At 41.9% G+C, this 15,157-nt stretch overlaps 2 protein-coding genes across 2 annotated transcripts in view; one reads left to right on the top strand and one right to left on the bottom strand.

The window, feature by feature from the left end:
* The window catches only part of LOC120443734 (neurotrimin), a 34,197-nt gene extending 23,015 nt beyond the window's left edge, over positions 1 to 11,182 (bottom strand). Inside the window, exons 1-2 of the mRNA XM_039622989.1 lie at positions 10,684 to 11,182; positions 8,025 to 8,338 (exon numbers count right to left, since the gene is read on the bottom strand). Of these exons, the coding sequence (XP_039478923.1) occupies positions 8,025 to 8,163 (139 nt within the window). The 5' untranslated portion in view covers positions 8,164 to 8,338; positions 10,684 to 11,182. The remainder of the gene's footprint in view (positions 1 to 8,024; positions 8,339 to 10,683) is intronic.
* A 1,018-nt stretch (positions 11,183 to 12,200) lies between these two features.
* LOC120443736 lies at positions 12,201 to 14,981 on the top strand. The gene is made up of 3 exons (XM_039622991.1): positions 12,201 to 12,741; positions 13,079 to 13,264; positions 13,321 to 14,981. Exons 1-3 carry the CDS (start codon positions 12,587 to 12,589, stop codon positions 13,967 to 13,969), a joined length of 990 nt encoding a protein of 329 aa, XP_039478925.1. The 5' UTR covers positions 12,201 to 12,586; the 3' UTR covers positions 13,970 to 14,981.
* Positions 14,982 to 15,157: the final 176 nt, after the last annotated feature.

Here is a 15,157-nt window from a genome sequence, read left to right as displayed (position 1 = left end):
AGTGACTGCATGCCGAAGTTCAAAAGAAAGATTGTCTTAAATCACAAGCACCCTCAAGGATATACAACATTTAATGACTGCCGCGTGGCAGAATATTTTTATGAACCAGAAGCATTGACAGGATTTTGTGCTTATTTTTTCAGATGTTTTATTTATAATTAATGGGACAGGCGCATGCACTTCCATTTGGCCGTGTAAGCAATTTGGTCGAAAAACAAAGGATTTATGCAACATCATAGCACAAATAATCTGTACAGCAAGCCAATCAACTTACACAAATGCATTTTATTTTCAATGTTCGAACCGAAAAGTTGACGCATTTTTAAGACCAAATGTGCATATTGAGCATGTGTTGAATGTGACTTGTAAAAAATGTATTATTCTATCTCTTTAAAACCGGCATAAGCTTTAATTCATTGTAAGTAAAAAACAAATGTTAAATATGTTCGAAGACCAATCAATATATGCTTTTATTGCCCTCGTTTGTGCATGTCTGTGTGCGGGGAAGAAAAACCAACATCTGGGATAAACAAGTACAAGTCTGGAAGGAAATACAAGCTAAAAATGGCAATGGAATCAAATCAAATAAAGTGAAATAGAAGTTCAAATAAAATGTGATTATATACTTGGTGCCTTTTTGGCATTCTCGTTCTTTTGCAATGACTTTCCCCGTATTTACCAGAATTTCTTTCCATGCTTAGTTGAACGTGCTCAGATAAATAGCACAAACGTAAACAGTCGATAAAATCTCAGAACACAGCGAGATGCAGCTGCACCAGCAGCAGCAGCAAATAGCAGCAGCAGCAGCCTAACACAATGGTTGAAGTGAAAAGTGGAAAATTCATTTTCACCAGCCCGCCGCAGACGGAAGAGAAGAGATCCAGACTGAAGCGCCGGGGGCAGACTGAACGCATATGAACAGGAAAAAATAGCGATAACTCAAATTGAATGCCAATAAAGTAACATATGCGCCCCCAGGCATCCGCTTAGCTCCGCCGGAAAAGTCAAACAGAGCTGGATCTGGACATTTCAGTGCGTCAGCGCACTAACAAGGCTCCTTCGCGAAGGACACTCTCCTGGCCACCCCCATCCACCACTCTCCTCCCGTCTCCTGTCCTGGCCACTCAGGACCAGGAAACGAAGCGAATGGAACTGCCAAAAGCAAAACTAACTAGCTTCTTTTATTCCATTGATGCCGCCGCGTCCCCAAAAGTATTGCCAATCTGACATAATACCTTATATGTGGGCCAATTGGCGAGAAGTTGAAGTTGGCCACAATGAAGGTGGCCAGGTGAGTGGGGGGTCCTGTCAGGAGGGTTTTGCTGACAACTATTGACACCATGCATATTAAAAGACTTGCGCAAGACATTAATATATATTGGTTAAACGCCCAATTCCCCCAAGTTTTATTTGGATCTTTGGTATGAAATTTCCAATAGTTGATTTAGCCAAGTTTGTCTGCTGGTGTATTTCGTTTAAAATCGTTTTCTTTTATTTATAGTGCTTACAATTTTTAGATAAGTTAGCTTCCATATTGACAAAAAAAAGCCATTCCCTGGGCATGTCATACATAACCCATTGGTGCTGTGCCGCCGACGTGGAGCATTGCAGCTTGCAACCAAACTGCACACACATATGAATGCACGAACGTGTGAATGTGTGCCAGGTGCATGCCACTAAATGATACCGAGTGCACATTGCCACAATTCTTCGAGTGCGGCTCTTGCGGCTCCTGGGTGGCATAATTTACATGGCTCGGGCACTTGAGGCAACCATTGTATATAGTATACATTCCCACGTACATTGCGGCGCACAAAGAGCAGGGAAAGCGAAATGCTGATGCAGTGGGGCGCCGTGTGATTAGCGCGATTTAGCGTGCGGACTTGAAGATGCCCGGCTACGCGGCGTATACGTAATGCCTAATTAGCGTTGGAGCTAAAAACTTTTTATTGCAATGGCTAACCGCGGGCAATACAAGCAAACAAACAAACCAGCAAACAAGCCAACAAACAAATAGACAAATAGACAGACAGTCAAACCGGCAGGCAAACAGACACAAGGCCAACTCAATGGGCCAACTTTAAGCAACAAATTTGGTTCGGCCCGCGGGTGTGCCCACCACTGCATCCATATCCATGGTGCACGCACCCAGGGAAAGGGGCAACCAACTGGGTGGAACTGCGGATAGAGATGGATGATGGACGACAACTGTTCGGGGCATGCAAAGCGCGATAATTGACCCGCGAGCGAGTGAGAGGGATCTCTCTTTCAGGGCGTGAGCTCCTGTGTATGTAAGCCATGCAACTGTGCAACAACTTTCGCTTTGATAAAGGACCTTGGCGTCGAGTCAAGTCGAGTCCTTTAAGCGGCAGCCGGGCGTGCTCCCAGTTACATGGTGCACAAAACCCACAAAAGTAGCACAGAGTGCGCGGAATACGAACCCGCATTCGCATTGGCATCCGCATTCGAATCCGCAACCGCATCCGCATGCCGCCCTCTATTCTCGACTTTAAGCCCTACTTATAGAAAATTTAAAAATATAGTTTAACCTAACTCCTGAATTAGACAAATTACGTTGGGGCTTAAAGAAATGCAAGACACAACAAAATCGAACTTAATTATTACTACAAGGCACAACAAAATCGAACTTAATTATTACTACAAAGCACAACAAAATCGAACTTAATTATTACTACAAGGCACAACAAAATCGAACTTAATTATTACTACAAGACACAACAAAATCGAACTTAATTATTATTACAAGACACAACAAAATCGAACTTAATTATTACTACAAGGCACAACAAAATCGAACTTAATTATTACTACAAGACACAACAAAATCGAACTTAATTATTACGACAAGACATTTTTTATATTTCTAACTTCGTTTCATTAAAAAAAAGGAGTTACATTTGATGGATTTATCTATAAAGCACGAAGAGCTTTTAACATATTTTGGATAAGTCCATAATCCGATCAAGAACAATCATTCAAGTTTCCTTCTTAGTATTACAAACATCTTGTTACAAACTGAGCCAGTCTGACGGTCGATAAATACCAGAGCACTTTAAAAAGTTTTTTTTTACTGTATGAAGCCATTTTATTAGGCGTAAAAAACAACATTTAAATGTTAACACACCATTTAAGCACAAATTTACAGCAAACGATTGTAAAAGTCAGGCGGCGGCCAATGGAAAGGGGCAAGGCAAAGGGAAAATCCGGAAAACTGCGGCGTGCCAAGCGCCCGGAGTGTGGTTTTTCCGGCTGATGGCTGGCCACTGCGGCAGCTGAGGGAGCTGAGGCGAGCAGGCGGAAAAGGTGGTAAAAAAAAAATTCAAGGAAATCGTCGGGAAAAAACTTGTTCGAAATTTATTGACGAAAACAAAGTCAAGTGCTGAGCAGCCAGGACTCGAAAAGGACTAGCAGACACCCAGCCGGCTCTGATTGCATAGATCCGTGGGTCCATGTGGGAACTAGCCCATCTCCATGTGTTTACGAGCTGAGATAAGCCGAAGCCACCAAGTTACCAGGCCAGCAAGCCTCCTGGCCCTGGCCCAACCAAGAAATTAAGTATGCCACACGTTGCCCACTGAAATGTCGCCGAGAAGAATCCGGCATCGCAGCAACCAAGGATCCAAGCATCCGAGCAAACGAGCATCCAGCCAAACAACCGCAGAAGCAGAGCCAACTATAAATCTATCATGTTTACGCCGGGCTTGACGAGCGTGAGGAAACCCCACTCCGATTTCCAGTACACTTGAGCACAATTTGTTTATGCAAGTCGAGTGAGGCTGCTAGCGGCAAAACGTTGCTTGAATTATGGCTTTGTTTATCCCAAGTTGCAAAAGGATGAAAATACAACTGCTGCTGCTGCTGCTGCTGCCCCAGAAGGGTTCAAAGTTTTCGCCATTGCAGACAAAACAAAGTCGAGCAGAAAACTCCACAACGCACTGCATCGGGGGATGACTCAGTCGTTATCTGGCCCAATGGAGGCGTGATATGTTATGGCACCATAACAATGGATTTTATTTCCGCCGCTTATTGATATCGTGAGTTGCTCTGATTTTATTGTGGGAGCGAGAGTGTCTTAACCCAAACGAAAGGAACACCGCTTTGCCCTTCAGACACTGATAGCATTTAGAACAGGCGGTCCCAAAAATAATGAAACTGCCTTATCATCTGTCGTTTGCTTTGTGGATTTCTATTTCCCTTTTATTGGTACTCGTCATGTGTTTTTTTAACCGCATCAAGTTGGTTTTTACCGAAATATAAGCACAATATTTATCGGTGGACAAATCAAAAATGTGGCTGAGAAGAAGACAAACAAGTATGGTCAGAATTTCTTAACAATTTTTGTGAAACATTTATAAATATTTGTCCTACGAAAATAACACTGAAAATTAAAATTGCCCCACAAAATACACCACTTATTAGATGAACGACGACAGCTGTAGACTATCACGTACCTCTTACATTACTCATAAATTTTTGGATTTATATAACATATATTTTAAGGACAGTGAAACGTGAATACGTGGAATCTCTGGCCCTGATGAAGAGCTCATATATATGTATATTGGTTAGGCGAACCACAAGAAGTTTACCTGTCCGAGGTAAGAACATAACCGAATAATTTTAAACAGTGTAAGCCAGGAGAAATAATTTTGATGAACCAGCAAGCACAACATTGCTGCTGAAGCGTTCCTCTCCTAACGAACAGTTTGCCAATTACCCAGGATGGCCTGCCCCCCTTTGGAGTCCACTTCCCTGCTTTGGTTAATTAACAGGTCTTTTGGCCACACTGGCACTGGCACTGGCACTGGCACTGGCACCATCGCCGACCTTTCTCAACCCGGCTAGGCTGAAAGATGGGTGTTTGCGTTCGCTTTGCTCACTTGACGGCCGCGAAGCGAAATGTTTTCTCCGAAAACGTTCCCGAAAACGGCTGCCATGCACAGGAGTGGCCTTGTCAAGGCCTTCGCGACCACAACCGCCGACTTTAATTAAATTAACAACACGAATTGTCAAACGCAGCCAGAGCATCCAGTATACAGCATCCAGCAGCAGGCAACAGCAGCTAGCAACGAAATGCGAAGTTTGGGGAAACAAACCTTATTAAAAACGTGTCAGAAACATTTTCATAAATATTTCAGGTGCAACTTTTTTCCGACGTGGCTTGTCAAAGTGCCAAAACCAAAGTGTCAAACTGTTTACGTAGAGGCTACGGAATCAATAAGGTGCTGAGGCTTGTTTCGTGGACTCCAGTGCGTCAAAGTCCTTCCAAAGTGAGCAACAAGTGAAACAAACTTCCCAATTTGCAATATCAATTATTAAGTTAAAACTTCACTTTTAACTCTTTTTTTTTGGTTATTTCATATTTAAAATTTTATCGCTTTCATGTTAAAGCGATTCAACTGGACCTTGTAATAAATTTAAATTACTTATACTTGTCGTTATACAAATCTTCTACTTTCGATACATTTACAGCTCTACTGTTGCCATATAAATTAAGGGGCGACACAACCACATCACACTCGTAACGTAATCCTCATTGACCTAGAAGATGGGAAAAACAATAAAACCACATTGAAAGCCCTCCGAGTTAAGTGTCGTGTATCATTATGTAATGTCACATTTAAACAAAGGGCCTGCGAAAGTGAATGTACATGAGTCATTTGATGACGTGTGAAAAAAGACAGCTCTGGGGGATGATCCAAATCAATGTCAGTGGAAAGGAAAGGAAACATAAGAAATTACTCAAAGTCAAGAGGTTGTTGAAACTATGTTTAGCAGCCTACTTCTCCGAAACATTTCCGGGCTACTACGAGTATACATAGGTGAGTTGTGGGGTAAGCGACGTAGAACCCATTATAACGCCAGATGACAGATAAGGCACAAGCCACACTAAGCCATTTCCATAAGCAGGAGATCATTTGTCAGCTGGTCGGACATTAGCCGACACATAGTGGATTCAAAGGATACGTTCTACACCACCAAACACCTCATAATCCCAGGCTGCCTTTAAGGCTTTACTCTACTCTTTGTTGTGGTAAAAAATAAATGAAAGAAACGCGTATTTTTTGGGCAATTCAGCAAAGTATCACACACATTACAAAATGCATTAATCTAACTCCAATATGTTTTTAAAAATCCTTGCTGATGAGGGGCACCATGTGGTTATCTTATTTCTTAGGAATTCTAAAAAGAGCTCGATGAAGAGTGTTAGACTTAGGAAACTCTAGTTTTCAGCTAAACATAAATAGGGTTGAAATATATCCTTCAAGTGCTTCCCTCTACTTCTTCCACCGCAAAGCAATATAAACAGAATGATTTTTACATGGCCTCATAATGGGTGATGCTGGTAGGACGTGGTCTGTGGTCATTCCGGGCGCTTATCCGCCTTGATTAGCAATTAGCACGCGTTCTTGTCTTCTGTGGACCGCCGAGCATTGAATTATTGGACGAAGGTCAGACGATCCGGGTCAACCTCCAATGTCTGGTGCCCAGTGGGCCAACGACCCAATGGGCCAAAGGGGCAGCTTCCCGCATGGGCGTTATGCGGAGATTAATGATGTTGCCTGCACGCCGTAGTGGCCGAGTAATGATTTTCGCCGTTGGCACTCACATAAATCAAGCTGATTATCAGGTAGCGATAGTTGGCTCCGCAGATTGGAATATGGAATTTAGTTTTTCTCATAAACAGAATTACCAATTTGTAAAATGTTAAAAGTCCCCGAAATAAAAACGTTCTAAACGTTTTGCTTCATTGTCCTTAGAACAATAATAAACACTTACTGCTGCTGCCATCCCTTCTGCCAACTTCATTAGTCCGACACTTCCCGCATCGCAGTACTTAATCGTCTCTGCTCCGAACCGAAATGATTTAAGTTGATTTGCTCGCTGGAAGCTAAATCAGAATCACACCAGGAAACTTTTCAAGCTAATAAATGGCGTACAAAAGTTTCGGGTTCGCTCGTTTGTCATTTTCCTGGTTAACTACTGAACAAGAGTGGGGGGGCTGGGAAAAAGGTCACCGTATAATTGTCAATTTCATTTGTGTGGCGCCCAACGAGGGGCGATGAAGTTCAAGTAGGCGTCGTTGAACAAATAAAGGCAGACTGCAATAAAATTTATTTAAGTGTCCTCATAATTGTTAACAACAATAACAACAAATATAATAAAATCCAAACAAAAGGCAGCTGCACGAGAAATGAGCAATTATTAAGCCATGAAAATTGTAAGCCAACAACAACACGCGTCATAATAAAGTTATTATTCCAATGAAAATTCGCCGGTTGGTTGTGGGGTATTTTAAGTTGAAAAGGGAGAATGCTGCGTAAAATACTGAGCAATGAAAATATTAATAACGTTAATGAAAATTACATTTGCATCCCGCAAACTCGAGGAGCAGGTTGCGCACAGCTTTTTAACTATTTGTTCTTTTACATTATTTCTGCGCTCCTTTTAAGAGCTCTTCGAATCACACGAGGCGGATATGCTTAATATGTTTTGGATTGTTAAATTATATGCTCGCAAAATAGTTGGCTTAAACCAAATCACAAAATCACCGACAACAATTTGTAATTAAAATACATGTACATACATATATAGGTAAATGTACAAATATTTTACATAAAAATGTAATTATTTTACGTAGATTTGAATAACTGACTATTATGAAGCTCGAATTGTTTGCACTATTTAAAATAATTAAAAAAGCTAATGCCCACTTATTTTACTTGACAAGATAAATTACAGCAGAAAAAGTGTATGATGATTGTAAATATGAAGTCAATTTTTTTCATTTACATCAAAATAACCAAAAAAAAAGCGGTCGTAAAAAGAAAATGAAAAGGAAAAGAAAATGATGATTTTAAATATGAAGTCAATTTTTTTTATTTGCGTTCCCTACATTAAAATAACCCAAAACGTGTAAAACTTTCCTTATAAATAAGTTATAACCAAATATCTCAGATCATTTATATGACATTGGTTTCCTAAACATATGTTTTACTCACCATTATTTAGTGTTGAGCCACCTACGTTACCGGCGTTGCCTTCACTTCCAGTATCAGTACTTAGTGCCACCGACGAGGCAATGAGGCACCCAAGACCCACATACAGAAACGAAGAAATAGCTTCGAGGTGGTATGCCATTTTGCTGGTAGTTTGGTGCCACTTTTTTTACCGCTGTTTAGCTTTTCAATTAAGAATTCTCAATTATTTATAGCGTACAAATATTTTGTATCATTACTGTATATTCAGGTTCATGTTTTGTTTGCTTTCGCAATCGCTCAATGTTTAATTGCGATGGGCTTTTATTTACGCTTCCCTGAAATATAAAGAAATATGAGAGGAAATTATAGGTTGCCATTATTAATTAAAATATAGGTATATTGCCTCAGCACTGAAATTATACACATGCTTATGTTACATGCTTTTAGGCTTGAATGTACATTTAATTTTACATCTCAATTTTATTTATTTATTTTTATTTATCACAAAGATGAAACCCTATTGTTGAGTCGCATATCTATCAGATATAACCATAATTGTGTTGGTTACAAAGTTAAGTCCCAGAATGAGATTGTTTAATCTAGGGTTTAAAATTCCTTAAGTTCCAGGGATCTTTTCGTTCATACGGACAAAGAAGCGGACAGATAGTTTTTTATGTTTAGGAAATTTCAATTAACCAGGATCAGCATTAGGAAGATATGGGAGCAGAGGACAGCAGTGAACTTCACCCGACCTCAAATCCGTTCAAATGCCAGGGACAACGTTATCGTCATCATCAGAATTATCAGCTTCCTTTCCGTGGTTGTTTTGCTGCATGCATGCATAGTTGAATTTTTTCCTTGTTTTTAATTCCTGCTCGTGTCATAAGCGAAAAGCAATTTGCTCTGTCAGCTGTTGTTTTACACTCTGGCTACGGCAGTCAAGTAAACTCATGGAGGTCCTTCCAGTCTCGTCAATTTCTTCATTCTATTGCAATATGAATGCATTTCAATTAGAATGCCTCCTTGGGGACAGCTGTTGTGGATTTTCCATTAAGTAAGGGTTATTGAAACCGAATTGCAAAACTTAATTGATTTCTAAGCCGACGACTCAGCTTTCATTTTGGGTGTGATATATAAACAAAAATTTGGAACGTTGTGCAGAGAAGGATGCAGTACAGAACTTACAACTTATTAGATGCATACATATATGCTAGATGGAAACCTACTACTAAGGAATTTATGTAAACTTATTCGCGGTCGGCTGTTTATTATAGTAGTAAATTCACATGATCGCTGAGCATACAAAAAATCGCACATTAAACATGTAAGCTAAGGTATTATATAATATTGCAAAACTCCTACCGATAGTCAAAAATATGTGACTTTGTATATGAATGGCTTATATGTATATGCGATAGTTAGTTTGATATACCAAAATGTATTGTGAGCTTTATTTTCAGGCGGCGACGATTGTTCGGTCCATAGAACTAACCGCGGAATGTAAATGGACCGTGAATACATAATGCACTTAAATCATTGTAAACAGCGATGTTTGTGCCCCGCAGACAGAAAGGATATTTCCCACATCTTCGGAGTGATGTAGCTGCGTGTTTAAAAGGAAGCAGCGGTGAATGCTCGCCGGTCTGACTTCTGTTCAGTCTTTCCGTCTCCTAGGGAGCATTTACTCGCTTTTGCATAATAAATCAATTTACATTTCCATTCACACGCAATAATGAATAACGAATAATAGCATCAAGCCCGTGGCGCAGGAATCTCTTTACGTATTCTTTGGGTATAAGTACTATATACGAGTATATTCTTCTTGCTGCACTAAAATCACACCGAACGGAATCAATCAACCAAACAGAAATTAATTATTTAATTATAAATATTTTTTCTTTTCCGGCGATTTTAACAATGTGGAACAGGGAATTTAACCAAAGTGTTTGTTTTACCTAAAAGATTCGATCTTCAGAGCTGTACATAAAGATTGTGTTCATTTAGTACAAATAATTTACTAAAGTGAACAAAAAACTTAAATAAACATAAACAAAAAACCCTATCGGCAAACGAAGCATTGTGAATTCGTACTACCTCTTTAAATGCATTTATTCCACGGTATATTAATCTTTTCGATCGGACAATCATGGCAGATTTCTGCACGTTTGTTTACATATATAGTAGCCGGCTTTCGCACTTCGGTGCACATTGCCACCACGTAGACGGCCGTCAGGAGGATATATAAATATCTGAGTCAGACTGTGCCACGGGAGTTGGAAACGCACAATTTAAATCGGAAATAAAGTCAGAGAGTGGTTTAATTTAAACAAGTAGATATCGGCTATTTCAAGGATGCCATTACGCATGTAAAACAGTAATCTGCAACGCATTTGGTGCTTTGAAATGTACTTGGTGTCATAAATGAAACATGAAGAATCAAAATTGCATGCTATTCGGATTATTTTGAAAGGCGCCTAATGAAACATTCAAGGTGCAATCAATTGCCTACACAACTGCTCGAGCAGAGGTAAGCCAAGAGGTAAACGGGAGGATCCTTTGTGGGAGGAGCAGCTCCATAAACAGGGCATCCTGTGAACTCACTATTATGCCCTCAATGGTGCCCATCTGCATCTTCGTTCGCCATTCAATGTCGCCCTGCTTCCAGAAACTAATAACTCACCGTGGCAATGTCTGGCTGCTGGATGGGGCGTCAGATGTCGGCAGGAATCAGCAAATCAATTTATAAATAGAGCAGCGAGACAACATAACAACGGATTTTCATGTTTCCCTCTGCCGTTCTCCGTTTTTGCAACATAACTAAATTAGGGGACCACGCGGCAGACACACAGTCGCCGTCACAAAACCAGCAGCTCCTCCGGTGGGCAGCGGAGCTGCATAAATGGCATGGATGGGCAATAGAGAGGGATAAAGCACTCACAGCAGTTGATTTACAACAACCATTTGCCACTAAACCATTTGCCAATCGAAAATACTATTTTTAGCTATTTGGCCAACGCAAACAATACCACGTACGCGCGTCTAATGGAATCCGAGGAATACGATTCTGGTTGAAATACCGTTTCCGATTCGGGTTCGGATTCAAAAGCGTCTGCGTTTGCGACTGCAGATACGGATGCGGATGCGGTACCGTTGACTGACGACAACCGAACGAAACGACAGCCGAGTTCACACTGGCACCAGCATCCCGTCGTGCGATTCACTTCGGCTGCGGCATGTTAAAAAGATAAACAAATGTTGCGGTTGGCCGTGATTTATGTTAGCTTACAGATGTTTATGGCCCTGCCTACAGAGCCAACAGCACTTTCCGCTGCTAACAGCCCCGAAAACAGCGAACTACCCAACGATTCAATTGTTTGAGTGTTTGAGTGTTTTAATGCACTATCCGTTCCACCAGCTAATGCGGCGCGCTAAATTTTATGTTTATCATGTGAGAGATAAAGTGTGAGAAAAGTTAAAGGTCGCAGAATTTCCAGTATTGGTATGAGCACATGTGGACTGAGTAAAGAAACATATTATTCCTTTCTGAACTTCATAGAGCAGGGCGTATCACTTGCGTAAGCATTTTTGACTTAGGCCTTAATCTCCGTCATCTGTCCTACAGTAAAAACATGTTTTTCATCTTCGCTAATCATTAAGCATTTGTTATTTGGTGTTTCAGTGGGCAGAATGGAACAATATCTTAGCACTTTAACACATTTGAGGCTAGGGACTCTATGCATTTTCAAGTCTTATGACCATAAATGTCAGAGTTCAAAAAGCAAGACTTGTTCAACTGGCTGTTAAGTTTGCTATCTTAAGACACGAATGCTGCAGCACAAACTTCATTAAAGAGAAATTTGAAAACAACTTGGTCTTTCTTTGCTTTACATCCTACATTTCCCTTTGTAGCCCCCAACAAAGCTCCCCTAATTTGGTCCTGGTGTTAAAATTTCCCACTCTATACTCCAAGTAAAGCTTCTGCATGTTGGTCCTTCGAACGTTAACATTTCCCGTTATTACCCCGATAAAGCTCTTGCTAGTAGTAAGCGCTCGGTGCCGAAATCATTAACTTTGAGCGCCCGTTGAAGCTTTAAGTGGTAACGAAAGCTCCTGTCACAAGACGCTTTCCTCTCCTGTTGACTTTTGGCAACTTGACAGCGCGAAAAGCGAAAGCCACAACACTCAGTCGGAACAGCTGACTCTCAAAGGTGGCCGCACCATCGCCACCCACCACCCAATCTGCTGCAGGGCCAAACAGAAACTCCGTCACTAGGCTTACGGAGCATATCGCCCAGAAAGCGTGGGGGCGTCACCGTCACCGTCACCCACTGACGTCGACGCACTCGGCGCATGCAAAACAGTTACGCGCTGTGCCACGCAGTGTGTGGAGTTGCGTTGAAAGAGGCTCCGGAGTCCGAAGCGTAATCGAAAAGCCCACGGGAAGGGGCCAACACAGCGGAGCCTTGACCCCAGCGCAGTGAAATGTGGCGCCTTGCTGGCGAAAAAGTGACGTGAAATGCCAAGTGCAGCCACATCGAAGCCACCAAGGATCTTGTAGCAGCGGCAGGAGCAGCCCCTTCTTCATGGGTTCATGCCTTGGCAGCTGTGCCCCAGCTGCCACCGCACCCGCCCACTCTGCCTGCACCTCAACGTCCAACTCCACCACCCACTCGACGTCCTCGACGTCGTCTTCGCTGACAACTCCACCCACGTCCTGGGTGGCCAACAGCTGGCTCTGGTGAGTGGGGCCAATTAGTTGAAGCTCAACTACGCTGACTTTTGTTCGCGCGCAAATCCGCTGACCAATCAATACTGGCTAAGCTCGGGGTGGAATTGGCTAGTTGGGGGTCAACAGCCTAAAACTATGCAACGCCCGCTGGTTGCCACAAAACAATGTGCCACAGGCGGGCTTCTCGCCCAAGTGGGTGGTTACTGCAACTAGATCTGTAAACAGTAAACACCAGCTATACATGATTTCCATCAAGAAGTCACAGGGGCTTCTTGTAAATAAAAAATAACTTAATAATAATTATTAAACCCATGTTTAATAACAGGCCTCACCTTTCGTCTTCCAGGCGAAAGAACAGATCCGCAGGACGACAAGACCCGGAGGCAGAGCTTTTATCGAGGACCACCCGGCAGCGCTGCCAGCGGAACGGATTCATCCACCGCATCCTGCGGCTTAAGAGGAGCCAGCAGTGTCCCAGCTTTCTGGACAAGTACTGGGAGCAGCAACCCAGCTACGCCAAGCTGCCGACCACGTAAGTTGAGTCTCGTGTGGTGATTTCTTGAAATAAAACCTACTAAATACATGCAGCGCCATGGCGGACATTCAGATGCAGAACCTCGACGCCGGCAAGTTGCTCAACGCCCAGACGACGTCCAGCAGGGAGACGGAGATGGGACTTGGAGCATACCAGCGCATGGCCAACTCGCGGGCCAGCTCCTCCTTGGACCTCGAGTGGGAGCACGAGTACTCGCAGCTGCGCCAGTACCAGTTCCAGTGCCAGCAGGTGCCCAAGGAGCTGCCGCCAACGCCGCCAAAGCCGCGCTACTCATCCCTGGACCAGCTGGCGGCAGCCAATGCGATGGCCACCAGCCAAGGACGACACCTGGCGCGCCAGGCCAGGCTGAGTTGCCAGCGTCACGGAGGTTCGCTCACGCGTAACTCGTGCTGCTCGTCCACACAAAACTCCTGGTCCCACATATCCACGCCAGAGTCGCTCGAATGGGACGTGGATGAGGAGCGGGAGCAGCAGCGTCAGCTCCGTCTGGAGGACGACAATCTGGATGATAGGACGCTCAAGCTGTTGCATCAGATCGAACAATTGAAGCACCATGTGCTGCAGGAGACTGGCGATGGACTCAGTATGGAATCAGCTGCGGTCGAGGAGCTCACTGAGGGCCTTCAGTTCCGAGCTACCCACTTTGCTGGCGACTCCCAGCTGGAGGCCCATGTAAGTTGATTGGCATCACTTTAAAAGCTATCATGCACATAGTATTAGAGTAAGAGGTGTACATAGCAGATTTAAGGAGCTGTTATCATATCCTGTGAAGAGCAGGTCGTTGAGGAATTTATTAAAGTCCGTTGCCGTTTTAAATGGCCAGCAACACGGGCCATCTAAATCATATTTTTACTGTCTGCCTTTTTCGAGTTTCGCTATCTTCAAGACTTTATCTGTAACCAATGTTCCATTTTATACTTATGCACTCATTTAAAAGATGCTTATTAATTATGACTAAGCCGTTGTTCGTTAAAAATCATTTTGAAATGCTTATTAATTAAGGGATCAAAGTTAAAAATCATAAAACACAATGTCTGAAGTAAACATTTTTGGTTTGCATTGCCTCTTCTTAATTTTTGTAACTTTCTGCCTTTTATTCTGTATTTACTATGATAAACCCCAAGTCACTTGTACCGCTTGCCTTGTAACACCCGTCGAAAGAAACTGTTTTAAGTATTTACTTCCTCTAAATATATCTAATTTGATTACATATTGCACCTGGTATAAGACATATAAATGGAAAATAAGTTATGAATTTTAAGTGCCTAGTCTAAGTCCTATCCGAGTTCAAAAATTAAAGTACTCAAATAAAGATAGAATGTAATATTCTGAACTCAAAATGTGTCCTATAAAATAACAGAATATCAAGCAAATAGTTTGCAAAATTAGCCACACGGAAAACTCAATTGTCTACTCTATACCTATTTATACATATGTGTGTACTATAAGGGCTTGAAAACTAATTTAATTGCTGAGATTTATAACAAAACTTTTAGGTGTAGTGAAAAATGCAATTTATTTACTTTTGCCCCAAAATTGTGCTTTTCGGATTAAATCCGAATAAAAAATGTAAATGCGTTTGTTAAAGTAAGAGCTTTTTAGAGGACTACATTAGAGACTTCGTTACACTTTGAACACTAGTCGATAGAATCGCACCTACTTTAAATTATAGTACTTAACTCTTTATAGACCAGATGCCCTCAGTCCCTTATTTAATTGGTAAATAAGATAAAAACCGCTTGATCTTTTTTATCAGAGTAATATCTGCTATATTGTGTAAAGTTTTTCTTGAAAGTTTCTTGGAAAACGAATAAAATATATTTTGTAAAGTCTGCGCCGAGACTTGGTCGAGTTTTTTTAATTAAGCAA

Source organism: Drosophila santomea, chromosome 2L (genome assembly GCF_016746245.2).
Source record: "Drosophila santomea strain STO CAGO 1482 chromosome 2L, Prin_Dsan_1.1, whole genome shotgun sequence".
In the NCBI taxonomy this organism is placed as follows: Eukaryota; Metazoa; Arthropoda; class Insecta; order Diptera; family Drosophilidae; genus Drosophila; species Drosophila santomea.
This window is presented reverse-complemented; position numbering and strand designations above follow the sequence as displayed.